Genomic DNA, 15015 nt, shown 5'->3' with positions numbered 1-15015 from the left:
AGTGTTAATAGACCTGGCAGTAGAGTCTACTGCGTCAAGCGCACATTTGATGGAGGTGTTTTTAATACATTTTCCCTTCTGTATGAGGTCATTAGGTTGGTCTTTAAAAGGCTCAGGCAGGTGTTGCATTAAGCTTTCAAGCTGGTCATAGTGTGCTCTGTCGTAACGAGCTAGCAGAGCTTGTGTATTCGCAATTCTCCATGAATTGGAGGCTTGTGATGCTACTCTTTTACCCGAGGCCTCTAGTATTTTGGACTCTTTATCGGGAGGGGGAGCCTCCCCTGTTGTTTGTGAGTTGGCCCTTTTGCGTGCATTAGCCACTACCAGTGAGTCTAATGGTAACTGACCTCTGATATAGGTAGGGTCTGTAGGGGCTGCTCTATATTTCTTTTCAATCCTGGGATTGATTACGCGTGCCCTGGCTGTATCTTTAAATATATCAGGCGCGTGTTTTAATACCCCCTTTAGCATAGGGAGTGTTCTGACGTTTTTTTCCAAAGTAGGGAAAGTGTCAAATAAGAAGTCTTCGTCTATAGGGTCATTGTGCATGTCTACGTTGTGGTACTGCGCTGCCCTGTCTATTAGTTGGTTGAAGACAATGGTGTCGTCAGTAGGTGACGGCTTTGTTGGGTATGAGGGGACGTCAGGGATGGGATGCGTGTCATATGGGTCAGTTGGCTCCCCCATGGTTCATCTTGGGGGTTAGGATCCTCTGGATAGTCATAATCATGCTGAGGATCTTCCCCTGTGTTGCCCTCATTGTCCCCATAGTGAGAAGAAGAGTAAGGAGCAAAAGGCATAGTAAGCATAGTGGGATAGAAAGGAATGAAGGGTCTAGAGGGAGAAGTCCCAAAGTCCTTCTTCTTTAGAGGAATGGGGGAATGAGAGTCAGTGTCCAGTGGTCTCTTCTTCCTGTGTAGGATTGTGACTTTACCAGTCTCAGGATTAATATATATCTTAGCCTGGTCGTCTGATGGATCTGGATGGAAGAGTTCTTCTTCCACTGTCCGTGGCTGTGCTTTGATTTCTTCAGCCTAGTCTGTTTTGGATCGACTATTGCCTCTGGGTCGATACCCCCTTCTGTTTCGACGACTTTTAGTGGCTTATTGGTTTTTCTCGGCTCGGACCCTTTGGTCAGGTCGACAAGTGATTTCGGATCGACCGGGTTTTTCGGTTCGACACGTTTTTTGTGCTCGACAGGTTTTTTCGGTTGACTGTCCTTTGTCGAGTCAATGGCTTTTTTGGGATCGACCGGTCTTTTTGGAGCACTTGTCTTTGGTTCGATAGCCTTCTCCGGCTGGATCACAGGCTTCGATACGGCACTCTTTACGTCGGCGACCTTCTTTGGTTCGGCGACCTTCGGCGCAGCGGGCTTTTTTGGCTCGGCGGCCTTCTTCGGGTCGACGCCCTTCGGCTCGGTGGCCTTCTTTGGCTCGACGGACTTTTTAGGTTTGGCGCCTTTTGACTCGACGGCCTTCTTTGGTTCGGTGCCTTTTGGGTCGACGGCCTTCTTCGGGTCGACGCCTTTAGGCTGTATGGCCTTTTTCGGTTCGACGCCCTTTGGGTCGACAACCTTCTTGGGTTCTGGAACCTTCTTTGGGATCACGTTACTTGGCCCTGGGGTCTCTGAAGGCTTAGGTTTCGGAGCCGAGCCGGACGGCGGGGCTGGCAAATGTTTTTTCGGATCTTGGCTAAGGCCTTTTGGTGATGCCTCGACCGGAGCCTTCGGTAACGGGGTAATCGGTGTCGGTGGCAGTGTACTCCCGATTTGCCCCGGTGGGATCTCGTCGTCGGAGTCCGAGTAGTCCTCGACGGTGACAATCTCTAGGTGCGAATCTGGAGCGTCTGGAAGTTCTTGATCATCATCGAAGATGTTGTCTGGTTCCGGGGCCTGTCGCTGCATCTCTTGCCCAGCGGCCCGGCGAATCCGGATTGTTTTCTTCGACCGGAATCGGGCACAGGCCGGGCAGGTTTCTTCTTTATGGTCTGGTGATAGGCACTTGTTGCATACTGAGTGCTTGTCAGTATGCGGGAACTTGGAGTGCATTGTGGACACCTTTTAAATGGGCTCCTTTTCATCGGCAGCAGGCCCACGTGGCGTCGAAAAGGCCCAACGGCCCGCGTCGACGGCCGGTTCGAGATGGAAAGTTCGATCGAGTCAATAAGTACCGAGCAAAAACAATACCGTCTAAGTGGAAGGCCTTTAGAAAAGTTTTGTTTCGATTCCGAAGTTGGAGTGTAGGAATAACATCCGAACCCAATGGCGGAAAAAAAACAATCTGAGGATGGAGAAGATGCTCATGCGCACTGTAGTCCAGGGGAGGAGTCACCTATCTTGTGATACTTCGAAGACTCTTCCAGGACAACAAGGTGCAATCATCCGGAACCAACACTAGGCGGTGATCTATGCACAGATATGAATTCAGCAGCCCACAAGCCTCGAACATAAATATTACAACATTTTTTGCTGGGGCTCCAAAAATGATTGCACAGAAGCAGCTTTCGAATCCAATACTGGTTGAACGCCAAATAGCTGTCAGTCTTTACAAAGTCCGGAATTAATAAACTGCTGCATGGAAGATAGATGAATCAGGAAGAGGGCTCAATAAACATGACATTTTCAGCTTCAAGTGCTGTACGTCTGAAACAAATGATTCCCTTCCCTATACTTAAACCATTATAGCAGTATGACATTTTGAGAACAGGCAAATACAAATGTTTTCATTATTCCGTTTGTGGAAATATGTGCAAAACGAATAGTTTCTTACCTGTCGGTGTAGTTTTGCAGCTTGATGATCTTTCTGGATTCACTATGCTGTGCATTATTCCGCTGTCTTGTGGTTGGGTCCGGATTCGTAGTCTTTTCTTTGTTTTTGTTTTTTGTAGCCCAGGTGGGCGTCGAGGTCCAACCTTTGGTGTATTTCCGGTGACATCGGCATGCTTCCTGCGGAAGTTCCCACTCCTGGGCGCCATCTTCGGATTCTTGTTTCTCGTGTTCGTCTTGTTACCGAAGTTATGGCAATGTTCAACTAAAGTTTTTTCACCGCTTTAACATTTAAGGCTTCTTTTCCAAATATTGTCTTTGTTTCAACCACCTTATCTCTCCAGTCTCATCTTTCTGGCGGAGGTGGGTGGGTTCGCTAGTGAATCCAGAAAGGTCCTCAAGCTGCAAAACTACACCGACAGGTAAGAAACTATTCGTTTTGCAGCGTGAATCTTTCTGGATTCACTATGCTGTGCAAAGACTTTGTAGCGGTTTCTCATGTTTGTGGCGTCTGGGTGGAAGATGAGCATTGGTTATTGAATATGTGTTGAAGCACCCTTTGTCCGACTTGTGCTTCCTTGTTTATCAGTATATCCACACAGTAGTGCTTCGTGAACATGTGCACAGAAGCCCATGTTGCCGCCAGGCATATGTCCTGAATTGGTGTGTTAGCTAGGAAAGCTATTGTAGCTCCTTTTTTCCTGGTAGAGTGGGCACATGTCCCCTCTGTTAGTTCCTGCCCTGCCTGCTTATGGCAGAACTGTATTGTTTGGGCGATCCATTGCGCAATGGTTCCTTTAGTTACTGGTTTCTCCATGAAACTGTTAGCGAAGGACACAAAGAACTGCTTTGTTTTCCTGTGTTCCTTTGTTCTCTCAATGTAGTGCATGACTGCCCTTCTGGCGTCCAGAGTGTGCAATGCCCTTTCAGCTCTTGTTGCCGGTTTTTGGAACAAACTCGGTATCTGTATAGTTTGATTCAAATGGAACCTTGACACCACCTTTGGCATGAAGTGTGGGTCCGTTCTCATCACCACCCTATCACTGTGTATCTGTATGTAGGGTTCCTGTAGTGTTAGTGCCTGCAGTTCGCTCACTCTGCGCAATGAAGTGATTGCTACCAGGAAAGCTGTTTTCATGGTCAGCATTTCTAGGGAGGCCTTGTGAATCGGTTCGAAAGGTTCCTTAATGAGTTCCGTTAGGACTAGGTTAAGGTTCCATCAGTGGCGGCTGGTGACATTTGAAAGTGGCGGGGCGGAAACTGATAATGTTACTGCACCGTAGCGAGCTCGCGCAGCGAACGATTCCGAACCCCCCAAGGAGGGTTTGAGGGGATTTAAGGTTAATAAAGCAATTGTGAAAGTGCAGGTATTACATTATTAAAGAGCTGTCATATAACATAGGTAGCTGCTTATTCAGTATAACCAGGAGGTCGAGCAATTACATAAACGTAAGTGAATGGATGATCAACACGAATACAGGTTAACATAGGTTTATGTTCTTTGGTTTGTATAATACGTAGCAGTACTGAGCAAACATTCATATTTAACTGGGCTTACTTAAAGATTAAAACAACTGGCAGATGTACACACACAAAGCAACATTTGACAGCCGGAATAAGGAACAGTTGTAAATAGGTTCTGCCCACATACCACTAATGATGGTAACTGATGCAAAATCAAACCACTGTTCCAACTAGCTTATACAACCCCCAAAAAGCTTTACACAATCTCTCTGAATGCTTGTGCTCAAATAAGACCCCCGGCAAGTAAGGTCATTCTGCAATAGAAAGCCAACGAACTGGTTTTCCACTTAGTCATTCATTTACATTATTCCTCAATATTCTGAGGAAGGCTAGATCCTCAGTGGTATTCAACTCATCCTTCTTATGCTGTAAGATAGTGCACCCACATCCATCCGTATGCCACTATAATTCCTTTTTGCTCTATTAGATTTTGCCAGGTGTGACGTGCTAAAATCTAACATCGGCCACAGACTTTAGCACTTCTGGCAATTACCAGCTGTTTTAAACTTTTCAGAAATCAGAAGCCCACCCCTGCACAAACAGAAGGTTATCTGCAACCAAAGCAGTAACCCACCAAGCTATCAGTAATAAAATAAAGTTATCACATTTGTGACCAGTATGTTATTCCCCATCCTTTGTAATAGGCATATTAACATTCTATACAACAATCTCTTTACCCTCAAAAGTTATTATACAATGCAGAATGTCTTTATAACAAAGAAAGCCAGAACAGACTTGCTATCACATTTGTCCTTGGGGCTTGGGGCCAATCTGTGACCTGCATGTCATGTGCTGTGTTTTGCAGTGGGCACATTGACGAGTCAAGCCTGTGGCCATACTGCACATTGTACACAAATCACCTCAGCAAGTTCATGTACCAACAGTCAATGTGTTGCTATTCTACTGGAACTTTTGGGCTATACAGTGTTTGCTGCAGTAGGAGCATTACCCTCATAAGATTTTTTTTTAAATGCTATCCGTCTGTAAACAAGCCAGAACAGATTTGCTGTTACATTTGCCCATGGTAGCAATGTTTTTTTTAAAAATGCATGAAGTGTCACTTTCTGAATAATTCATCCATTTCCAGTGCTGCTTACGGGACATGTCCATTGTGGAAGCACCAAAGCTCGGGTGCATAGTGCAGAGGTGTACCGTACGTTCTGCCACAGTGTGTGGAGGTGAAGAACATAAACTTAATAAAGCATAAAATTGATACCTTCTATACTAAAGTATTATGGTAACTGTGGGCCCAGTAGATTTCAGTAATGGCAAAACAGTGCGTATGACGCATTGAATACCTCCGGCTTAGTAGAATTAAGGATTATCAAAACCATTTGATCAAAGAATTGAAAAATGTGTATGGAAGAACAATCTGGAACCAGAGAACTTGTGCATTCAGCTGTGAACTGTTCATTCTAGTTGTGAAAAGCCATTCAAAAGGGGCGGGGGTAGGTGGGTGGATGGTGTTTCAAATGCTGTGGGATGGTTCAGTTGCAGTGGGAGTGAATACCCAAAGAAAGGATTGCATGTTTTTATTCTTCAACCATGCAGGCACATTTGGGAAACTGAAAGAGGGTTTATCAATCGGCTTGCCTGCCACCAGTACTTTAATATTCTACTCTGTTTTCCTATGTATAGGTGACTAAAAAAAGAATTGGAAAAAAAAAGCAAAAAGACAGAACTTTTCCTATTTAAAATGTTATGTTATGATATTGAGTTTTATGTAGTGCTTGAATACCCGATGTCTTGGCGCTGCCTTGAGAAAGGACGAGTAAGCAAAGCCCAACTATTGGTTGAAAATCCACAACTATAAGGGCAAATATAAGAACAAAGCAGTTCACAAGTGGTTGGCAGCTGTCTAAAACATTCCAAAATGACTACAATAGCAGAGTCAGAAGTAAATCGAATACATGGAAAGTAGTCGCTCCTATCCCTTCCAGAATCGCTAAACAAGAACACATGGCCATAGTTTCTTTTTTCGTGGGAAAAGAACGTGTGAAGATATTGCTTCGAAAGCCTGCATTTTCATCGCACAGCCTGCCCGACACCGAACCCCAACCGGACCCCCAGCTATGCACAGCAGTGGATGCCAGAAGCCCCTGCTCGCCCTAGAAGCAGACTGGTGGCAGCACTTGTCTACTGTAGAAGAGCCGAGGGCCGAGGCCTGTGTGCATAGTGCAGATGTGCACGTTCTGTCACAAGGTGTGGAGGGTGAAGCACACACTTGCATACCACTGTAGAAACGCTGCCTGTGAGGCATGTTTCCATAGTGCAGAGGTGCGTGCACCTAGGCCTGTGTGCATAGTGCAGAGGTGCAAGCTCAGTTATGTAGAATGGAACACATCGCTACTGTAGAAGAGCCGAGGCTTGTCACTTGTGCGCATACTAGTGCAGGGGCACACTCGGTCCCAAGGTGTGTGGGGACACTGGAGAACGCACGCACACCGTCACCGCCTACTGTAGCCTCATCATCATCATAATGACGGCGTCTTAGAACGATTAAGGATCGATTAACGAAACAAACAGATCAGTTTTTGCAATGTCATGATCTGATGATCATATAACTTACGTCACATGGGTGCGGGACGCAGTCCGGTCGTGCTAATCGATCACCGATGGTCCGGATGTAATCAGATGATCAGATCACCAGACAAGACAGTCACTGCAGATCACACGACTTACGCTGCTGCAGCAGTGCACATGCATGCAATCGCAAAGCTGCTTAAGCAGGCCCGTCCAGGCAGCAGGAGGTCCGAGTGAGTCCACACACGCAGGCAGTCACGACGAGCGCGCAGCACCATCCTTCTGCAGCAGCCAATCCTGGCGCAGCGTTAGCAGCGCCACTGCCCCAGGATTGGCTAAAGTGCAGACTGAAATCTGCCCATTTTGAGACCCGGGGCCCTGGGTCCATGCCTATCTATAGTGGTAGAGAGGGGGTGGGGGGGGTGGGAGGTCTGAAGTGTGCGCATGCGTGGGCCAGTCGAAATCTCGACAACTCCGGCCTTTTGCATGCGCACGGCACTTGCAGTACGTTAGTGAGTCACCCTCTGCCTTCCCTGTGTGCTGCCTGCCTGTCACTCTGCGCAGCCCCACCCCCCACGGGCCGGCCCACTTCATTATGGATGCCCGATCCTGTCAGGCTTCTTCCGGGGACTTGGTGCGCTCGGCGCTCCGATTTTTAATTGAATTGGAATTTGGTTTGGAAATTGGAAATAACATATTTTATTATGCAGTCCAGTCGGCGGTCGTCCAGGCTAGTGGGGCAACGCCCCAACGCCCCCAATGGACGCACCGCCACTGGGTTCCATGCAGGTGGTGGCACCCTCTTTGGCGGTGCAATCCTCTTTGCTCCCTCCAGGAATCTCTTAACGACCTGTGATGTGAAGAAACTCTTGCACGTTTCTCTTCTCGTGTAAGCGACTATTGCTGCCAAGTGAACCTCAGGATGAGCTCAGATTTTTGTCGAGCAGGTGCGTGAGGTACTTTAGCACTGTTGAGTCCTTATTCATCTTATTGTGTAGCTTTTCCCTCCTGCACCACAGTGTAAATCTCTTCTATTTTGCTACGTAGCACTTCCGTGTGCTGGGTCTTCGTGCTTCCCGAAGTACCCTCAGGGTGCTTTCTGGCAGTTTCAAAAGTGCAAACTCTATGTCTTCAGGAGCCACGCTACGAGGCTCAGGCTCTCTGGCTCTGGGTGCAGCACTTCTCCGTTTTGCCTGGAGTGTAGGTCCTTTCTTCTCCCGAATCTGTGGGGCGCCCTCTGTGCCATCTCCATGATCTGTGAGGTACCATGTCTGCCTGGCCCACTGTGGTGACACCAGTATCAGGGTCATGTTGCTCGCTCTACACTTGCTGAGTACCTTGTGCGTCAGCGGTATTTGGGGAAAAGCATAAGCAAATGTCCTGGACGAGTCTATCCATAGGGCATTCCCCAGGGAGCCCTCCGCGGGCTGTCTGGATGCGAAGTTTTGGCATTTTGCATTCTGGCATGTTGCAAATAGGTCTACCAACGGTGTCCCCCACCTGTCGAAGAGCCTTCTCGTCTCTTGTGCATCGAGTTCCCACTCGTGGGATGCCGATGTCTGTCTGCTGAGCCAGTCTGCTTCTACTGTCTGTCTGGATCAACACTCTCTGGTTGTACAGTTTTGTTTGGAAGGCCTTTATGGCTAGGAAAACGGTCTTCAACTCCAGGTAATTGATGTGTCTGACCGCATCTGCTGGTGTCCACAGGCCTCTTACTTTGAGTTTCTCCATGTGAGCGCCCCATCCCCTCTGGGACGCGTCTGTGGTAATGGTAACTGTTGGCGTTGGTTGCGTCAGAGGCATCCCCCTTGTTACGTTCTCCATGTTCCACCATGCCATCTCTTTCTGCGCTGTAGCCATTCCTGTAAAGGTCTCATGTGGAGCCGTACGTTTGGCACTAGGTGTATGCACGATGCCATCATGCCCATGATTTTGCTCGCTGTCCTCACTGTCCGAGCTTGCCCCTTCTGGTAGAACTGCGTCTCCCTCACGAGCGCTAACATTCTCTTCTCGCTGGGGAACACCTTGCTCTGTAAGGTGTCGATCTGTGCTCCCAGGAAGATTTTTATCTGTTCTGGTTCCAGGGAGGATTTTCCCCAAAGGATGGAGAATCCTAGGTTCATCAGTGTGCTTGCACGTTTTGTATGAACTTGCTTTGATCAGCCAGTCCAGGTAAGGGTACACGTGTATCCCTTCCCTTCGTAGGTGTGCTGCGACTGTTGCGAGGCATTTTGTGAAAACCCTTGCTGCCGATTGGAGGCCGAACGCCAGGGTTGTGAACTGGTAGTGGTCTTCTCCGATGATGAATCTGAGGAGGTGTTTGTGGCCCCTGTTCATTGGAATGTGCAGGTAGGCATCTTTTAGGTCTATGGTGACCATGAAGTCCCCGCCTTGCAATTGAGGAAGTACCTCTTGTAGGGAGGTCATCTTGAATCTCTGCATTTTTACGAACTTGTTTAAGAATCTTAGGTCCAGGATGGTTCTCATAGTTTCGTCCACCTTTGGTACCAGGAAGTATGTGGAGTATATGCGCTTGTTCCTTTCCCTTTAAGGTACTGGCTCTATGGCTTGTTTTTGCAGGAGCTCCTTTGCTTCCTTCCGAAGGAGCTCTAGGTCTTTTCTAGCTAGTGGCCTTCTTTTTAGCTTCCTGTCCGTTGGCTTTCCCTCCAACACTATGCAGTACCCGTACTGTATGATGTTGAGTACCCATTTGTCTGATGTTATACTCCTCCACTCCCAGAAGAAGCGTTTCAGTCTTCCTCTCACTGGTCTTACATGTAAGGAGGTGTCTAGTTCGTGTAACTCCTGTCCGATGTATTTCTGCTCCACTCAGGGAGTTTTTGCTCGGGTGGGCACATGGAGTTTTATTAAGTCACTTAGAGGCGGGCTGCTGTCCCCCCCTCTTATTTTGCCCACATCCATTTCCTCTCCCGCGAAAGGACTGGCCTCTTGGTTGGTACTGCCAGGACTGTTTTTGCTGCCCATGCTGTGTCTGGGCGTCTGCTTGGTGGGCTTGCTGGAACACCTGGTGTGATGTCCCTGGCTGGTTTCCTTCCCCTACCGTTAGGTCTTCGTGACGGGGTGCCCCTTTTAGTACCTCTGAACTGTAATGCCCACATGGATCTTGCAGTCTTGTTATCCTTTTTCAGTTGGCTGAGTTTCTCGTCAACTGGGGCCCCGAATAGCGTTTCTCCGTTGAACGGTGTGTTGAGGATGCTGTGCTGTACTTCTGGCTTGAAGACCGAAATCCTGAGCCAGGCCTGTCTTCTCTCCATGATGCCCATCATCATGAGCCTGCTGTAGGTGTCTGCTCCGTCCAGGGCAGTCTTGAGGCAAGAATTGGCTACATTCTTCCCCTCTTCGGCAAGGTTTTCAGCTCTTTGCTTGAATTCCTGTGGCATGTTCTTTATTAACTGGCCCAGCTCTTCCAGGATCTGGTATTGGTGCCTGTTGAGCAGTGCATTTGAATTTGCCATGCACCAGCACTTAAATGGATCACATTACCTAGAGAGCGTGGGGGGTGGGCGCTACCTAATTTGATGCTTTATTATTGGGCTTCAGTCATGAATTATAGCACAAGATTGCTAAAATCTAACCCAGATGATCTGAGTATTCCTACACCACAAGAACTCATCCTAGGGAACGGGAGCACAGGCTGTCTCTGGCGGCACGTTAACGATGAACACCTTAAAAAGGTGAAATTCAAAACCATCAAAAATGTTGTGAAAGTGTGGGGACAGGTTAAAAAACTACTTGGTATAGGGCGATTTTCACACTATACACCGGTTTTTCAGAACTCAGATCTCCCAGAAATATTTCATGACTCCTATATACGGAGTTGGTGTACATTAGGGATAGAGCAACTTGGATGCTTTTTCTCTACTCAGGGCATGAAATCATTTGATGAATTAAAAAAAGATTATAACATCCCAAACAGGGACTTCTTCAAATATCTTCAAGTGAGAGATTTCCTGCTAAAAAAAGGGGGAGGACGTATTAAATTTCAAATTTGTGAAATCATAGAAAATATGCGCAACAACACGCCGCCAAGAATTGGTGAGATCTATGAAAGCTTTAACACCTTACTCCCAGATGATATGGACAAACATGGGGCGGCATGGCAAATTAAACTAGAAGTTCCACCTAGTATTCCACTTTTGGCATATGATTTATCTTTAACCTACTTAATGTCCTTAAAACTACAGACACAATTCTATAAAACATATTTTTCGCTGTATTATACACCGTATAAAATCTCTAAATGGGGGACAGGTAAGGGCACCACTTGCCCGCGATGTGCACATCCTGCTGCGGATAGTGTGCATATGTTTGCCACATGTAATTCTTTATCAAACATTATAAACAAAATATCAGGGTTTCTCTCAGACATTACTGGTGCTGGGATTAACATATCAACTGAAGAGATTATGCTGGGCATCACTAATAAAGAACGCCCTAGACAGGTGCAAGGGGTGATCTTCGTGGCAATGGCAATCTTTCGACTATGTGTCGCATCAGCTTGGCTCGATCCCATTCCACCATCCTTCTCCCAATGGAAGGCTAGACTACTTGCGACATGTAGCCTCGAGTTAGCCATTTATAAACAAAAAGGGCATAATATTCGGCAGAGAGGCATGAAAATCTGGGCACCATTGCTAGATTGGATACAGGCGTATTGAATATATGAAGTGAAAATGCCTGGGACAAATGCTAATACTATTTATCCTACAAACAGCGCAACTCAACCTCATACAGAATACCAATTTATGTCTCACTAGATCACTATAGAATGAAATGTATGACCAAGAATGCATTGAGTTTTGATTTTAATGTTGTTTTTTTTCTTTCCTGTTCTCCTTTATCCCCTGCTTATGAATTTGTATATGTGTAATATAAATCTCTATGTAAATAATAATAGAATCACCTGTCCTCGTGTGGGGTGGGGGGGTGGGAACCAAGGGCTACAAATAAAATGCTGTAAAAATCTGAATAAAAAAAAGTTTAAAAAAAAAAAATGAATTTGCCATGCACCAGTGCATTGCGGCATTCCGTTCAATTCTTCTCACCACCAGGTCCATCCTCTTGCTGTCTTTGTCTGGAGGTGGCCCAGAAGTGGTAGGCATATTGGCGCTCTTTCTTGCCGTGGCTGCTATGATGGAGTCTGCTGAGACCGATCCCTGAATGTAGGGTGGGTCCTTGGAGGAATGTTTATACTTTTTCTCCGTCCTGGGAGTGACGACTTTGCATGTAGCTGGTTCCTTGAAAGCCTCTTTTCCCTGCGCCATGACACTGTCGAGCATGGGCAGGAACTGGCTCCTTGTTTGTGTAGGGAGCAGTGTCTCGAGAAGGAAGTCTGCTTTCTGCTTTTCTTCGTCTAGTTTTACCTTGAAAACTGCAGCCGCATTCCTGATGACTGTGTTGTAGACTCCGATGTCATCTGGCGGCGAGGGCCTCGAGAGATACGGGTCGACGGCTTACTCTGGACTTTCGGGGTCGACGTCCTGCCAGTCTACTTCCTGAGTCTCCGAGGATGCAGACCCGAGGAGTGTCCTGTGGTCGTCGTCTCCTTCTTCCTCGTAGTAGGAGGCCCTCCTCCTCTTCTTGGTCGTCGAAGGTCTCGACGCCCCCAGACTGTCCTTCGACGTCGTAGTCCTCCTCCTCCGTTTCCTCGACCACCTGTACCCTAGGTTTCGTCGGGATTGTGTATTCCTTCATCCTGGCGTCGAAATCTTTTTTCCGTTGCAGGATGTTTTCCATCTCGGCCTCGAGGCGTCTTTTCTTTTTCTCCATTTCTTCCGCGTGGTCTGCGTCGAATTGATTGGCCGATCTTTTCGGCGCCGAGCCGACTTTCGCCGTCGAAGGTTTCGGTGCCGAGCTGGCTCTCGGGTCCTTCGTCGACGCTGAAGCGCCCTTCGGGTCCCTTTCCCTCTGCGTCAAACGCTCCTTTTCGGGGGCGTTTTTCAACGTCTTCTGCTGTTCTCCAGCTTTCGGCGCCTGGGAGTCCTTCTCAGAGGATCCGCTGTGCCTTGGTGTAGCCGCGAACGCCGAAGTTTTCGGCGTCGGCGCTTTCGAGGTTTTGCCCTCAATTTTTTGAGACTCTGGGTCTCTATGTGCCTTAGGGGCCGTAGAGTCTCCTACCTTCTTTGGAGTCTTCGTAATATCGGTCTCTACGACCGTGTAGCCGTCGTCTTCGGCGGCGGCGTTGTCCTTCTCTTCCGATGATAGCCCCAGTCTCGAAGGGACGGTGGCTGTCCCTTGCCCTGCATGGTGGCGTTGGCTATCCTCTGTCTCTTTCTCACTCGAAGAGTCTTCGGCGTGAAGGGGAAGCAGGCGTTGCAGTCCTCGCTCTCGTGGTCGACCGGTAGGCAAAGGTTGCAGACCGGGTGCTGGTCCTTCTGCGCGTACTTGTGGTGGCAGTTACAGCAGAATTTGAAAGGAGTGTTGCCCATCTCATGCGTTCAGGGGGCCCCCTGAGCTTGCATTCTCCGATGGACGTCGAAGTTCTTGAAGTTCTTCTTCTCCTTCGTCGTCCTCTTCGATGATGTAGTCTCCTGTAGTCTTCTTAATCTCTTTTCTTGCAAAAGGTGTGTTTTTTCTTCTTTCTCCAAAAATGTCTGGAGCCCTTTCGGGAACGATCCAGACCCAACCGCGGAAAAAAGAATCTGAAGATGGCGCCCAGGAGTGGGAGCTTCAGCAGGAAGCGTGCCGACGTCACCGGAAATACACCAAAGGTGGGACGTCGACACCCACCTGGGCTACAAAAAAAACAAAAAACAAAGAAAAGACTACGAATCCGGACCCAACCACGAGACCGCGGAATAATGCACAGCATAGTGAATCCAGAAAGATTTACGCTGCAAAACTGTAAGATATCCGCAAAAGACATGCTGCCAGAAAATTAGCTCTTATTCAAACTATTACCTTCCCACCAGGTACGTAGGCACTGCCGTGGTTCCAAATCTTTGCATCCCATAGTAATTAATGAATCCAACGTCTCGGAGAGAGTTCATTGCTTCTTCTACCTGTGCATCTGTTCCAGTTATATTCCTGTCAAACATTACAAGAAAATAGTAAGAAAGTAAAATAAGCAACATTGGTACATAACTTACAATTGATACACACTGGCACACCTGCAATGCTGTATAGCTACCTGTAGGAAAATGGAATTTTGTTGCATTTGTCCCCCCACTTTTGCCCAATTTAGAACTAATAGATGCTGGTTTCAACTCTGACCATGCACTGAAGCTTGCTACTAGGCTCCAGTGCTCTTTCCTTAAAGAAAAGATGTGCTGAACTGTTATCCAATTGACAAAGACTTTAGTATCCCTTTAAGTCCCTAGTAAATGGTACCCCTGATACACAGGACATGGGTATAAAAGAGGCTCCCTAAGGGCTGCAGAATCTATTATGCCACTCTAGAAGAAACACACACAAAGTGCAAGCAGCCAGCCATTGCACGATGCGTGAAAGGGTGCACACTCTTATGAAAACATGACATGGCTTCCTCACTGCGTACCATGCTAAAGCCACTGCATGTGATATATATGCAAGTCACCCCTACAGCAGGTCTTGTAGTTCAAAGGCAGGGTGCATTATATTACATAATAGCATGTCCAGCTATGCCCCTGTGCTGTCTAGTTCAATTAGTAGATGGTAAAAGTGAACACGAAAGCCATTGTCAGTATATGCACTGGGCACTGGTCATTAAGAATTCCCCAGCTACATGATGGCTTCAACGAAACCTATGGTGTTTGATATCAAATACCTCATCTTAATAAATCAGTTTGAATGCCAGTAGCTGTTTTATTAAGATATACACCCAGAGGGCACCTTAGAGGTGCCCCATGAAAACTTAACAGCCTCTTAGTGTGCTTGCTGACTGGTCTCATCCAGCCTGCCAACACAGACATATTTCTGAGCTCCTGCAGGTGAGAGCCCATGCTCCCCGAGGCTAGAAACTATGCTTGCTCTGGAGGAATGTGTTCACACCTCCTCCACCAAAAACAGTGCCACATCCACGCTCACTTAGCTGCACCACTGCACAGGAACAGCCGACCAAAACTTTCTGCAACTGAGCTCCCTGGCCTGAGTACACCATCACCGACTGTGCCCCCCTGCTCCCAAGACCCTCATGACCGAGCCTCCCACTGGGAGCTCCAGGCCTTGTCCCCAAGTCTCCATCTGCAGCCTATTTCTAGATGTGC

The 15015-nt window shown here is 47.5% G+C and overlaps 1 protein-coding gene across 3 annotated transcripts in view; it reads right to left on the bottom strand.

The window, feature by feature from the left end:
- PUS7 (pseudouridine synthase 7) overlaps window positions 1-15015 on the bottom strand; it is a 330471-nt gene that overhangs the window by 155985 nt on the left and 159471 nt on the right. For all 3 annotated transcript variants that reach the window (XM_086967051.1, XM_086967056.1, XM_086967062.1), the window contains one exon: window positions 13733-13858. In XM_086967051.1, coding sequence (XP_086823177.1) covers window positions 13733-13858 — 126 coding nt within the window. The remainder of the gene's footprint in view (window positions 1-13732; window positions 13859-15015) is intronic.

Source organism: Lissotriton vulgaris, chromosome 1_1, assembly GCF_964263255.1.
Source record: "Lissotriton vulgaris chromosome 1_1, aLisVul1.2, whole genome shotgun sequence".
Lineage (NCBI taxonomy): Eukaryota > Metazoa > Chordata > Amphibia > Caudata > Salamandridae > Lissotriton > Lissotriton vulgaris.
Note: the sequence above shows the minus strand (reverse complement) of the source record. Positions and strands in the feature narration are given on the sequence as shown.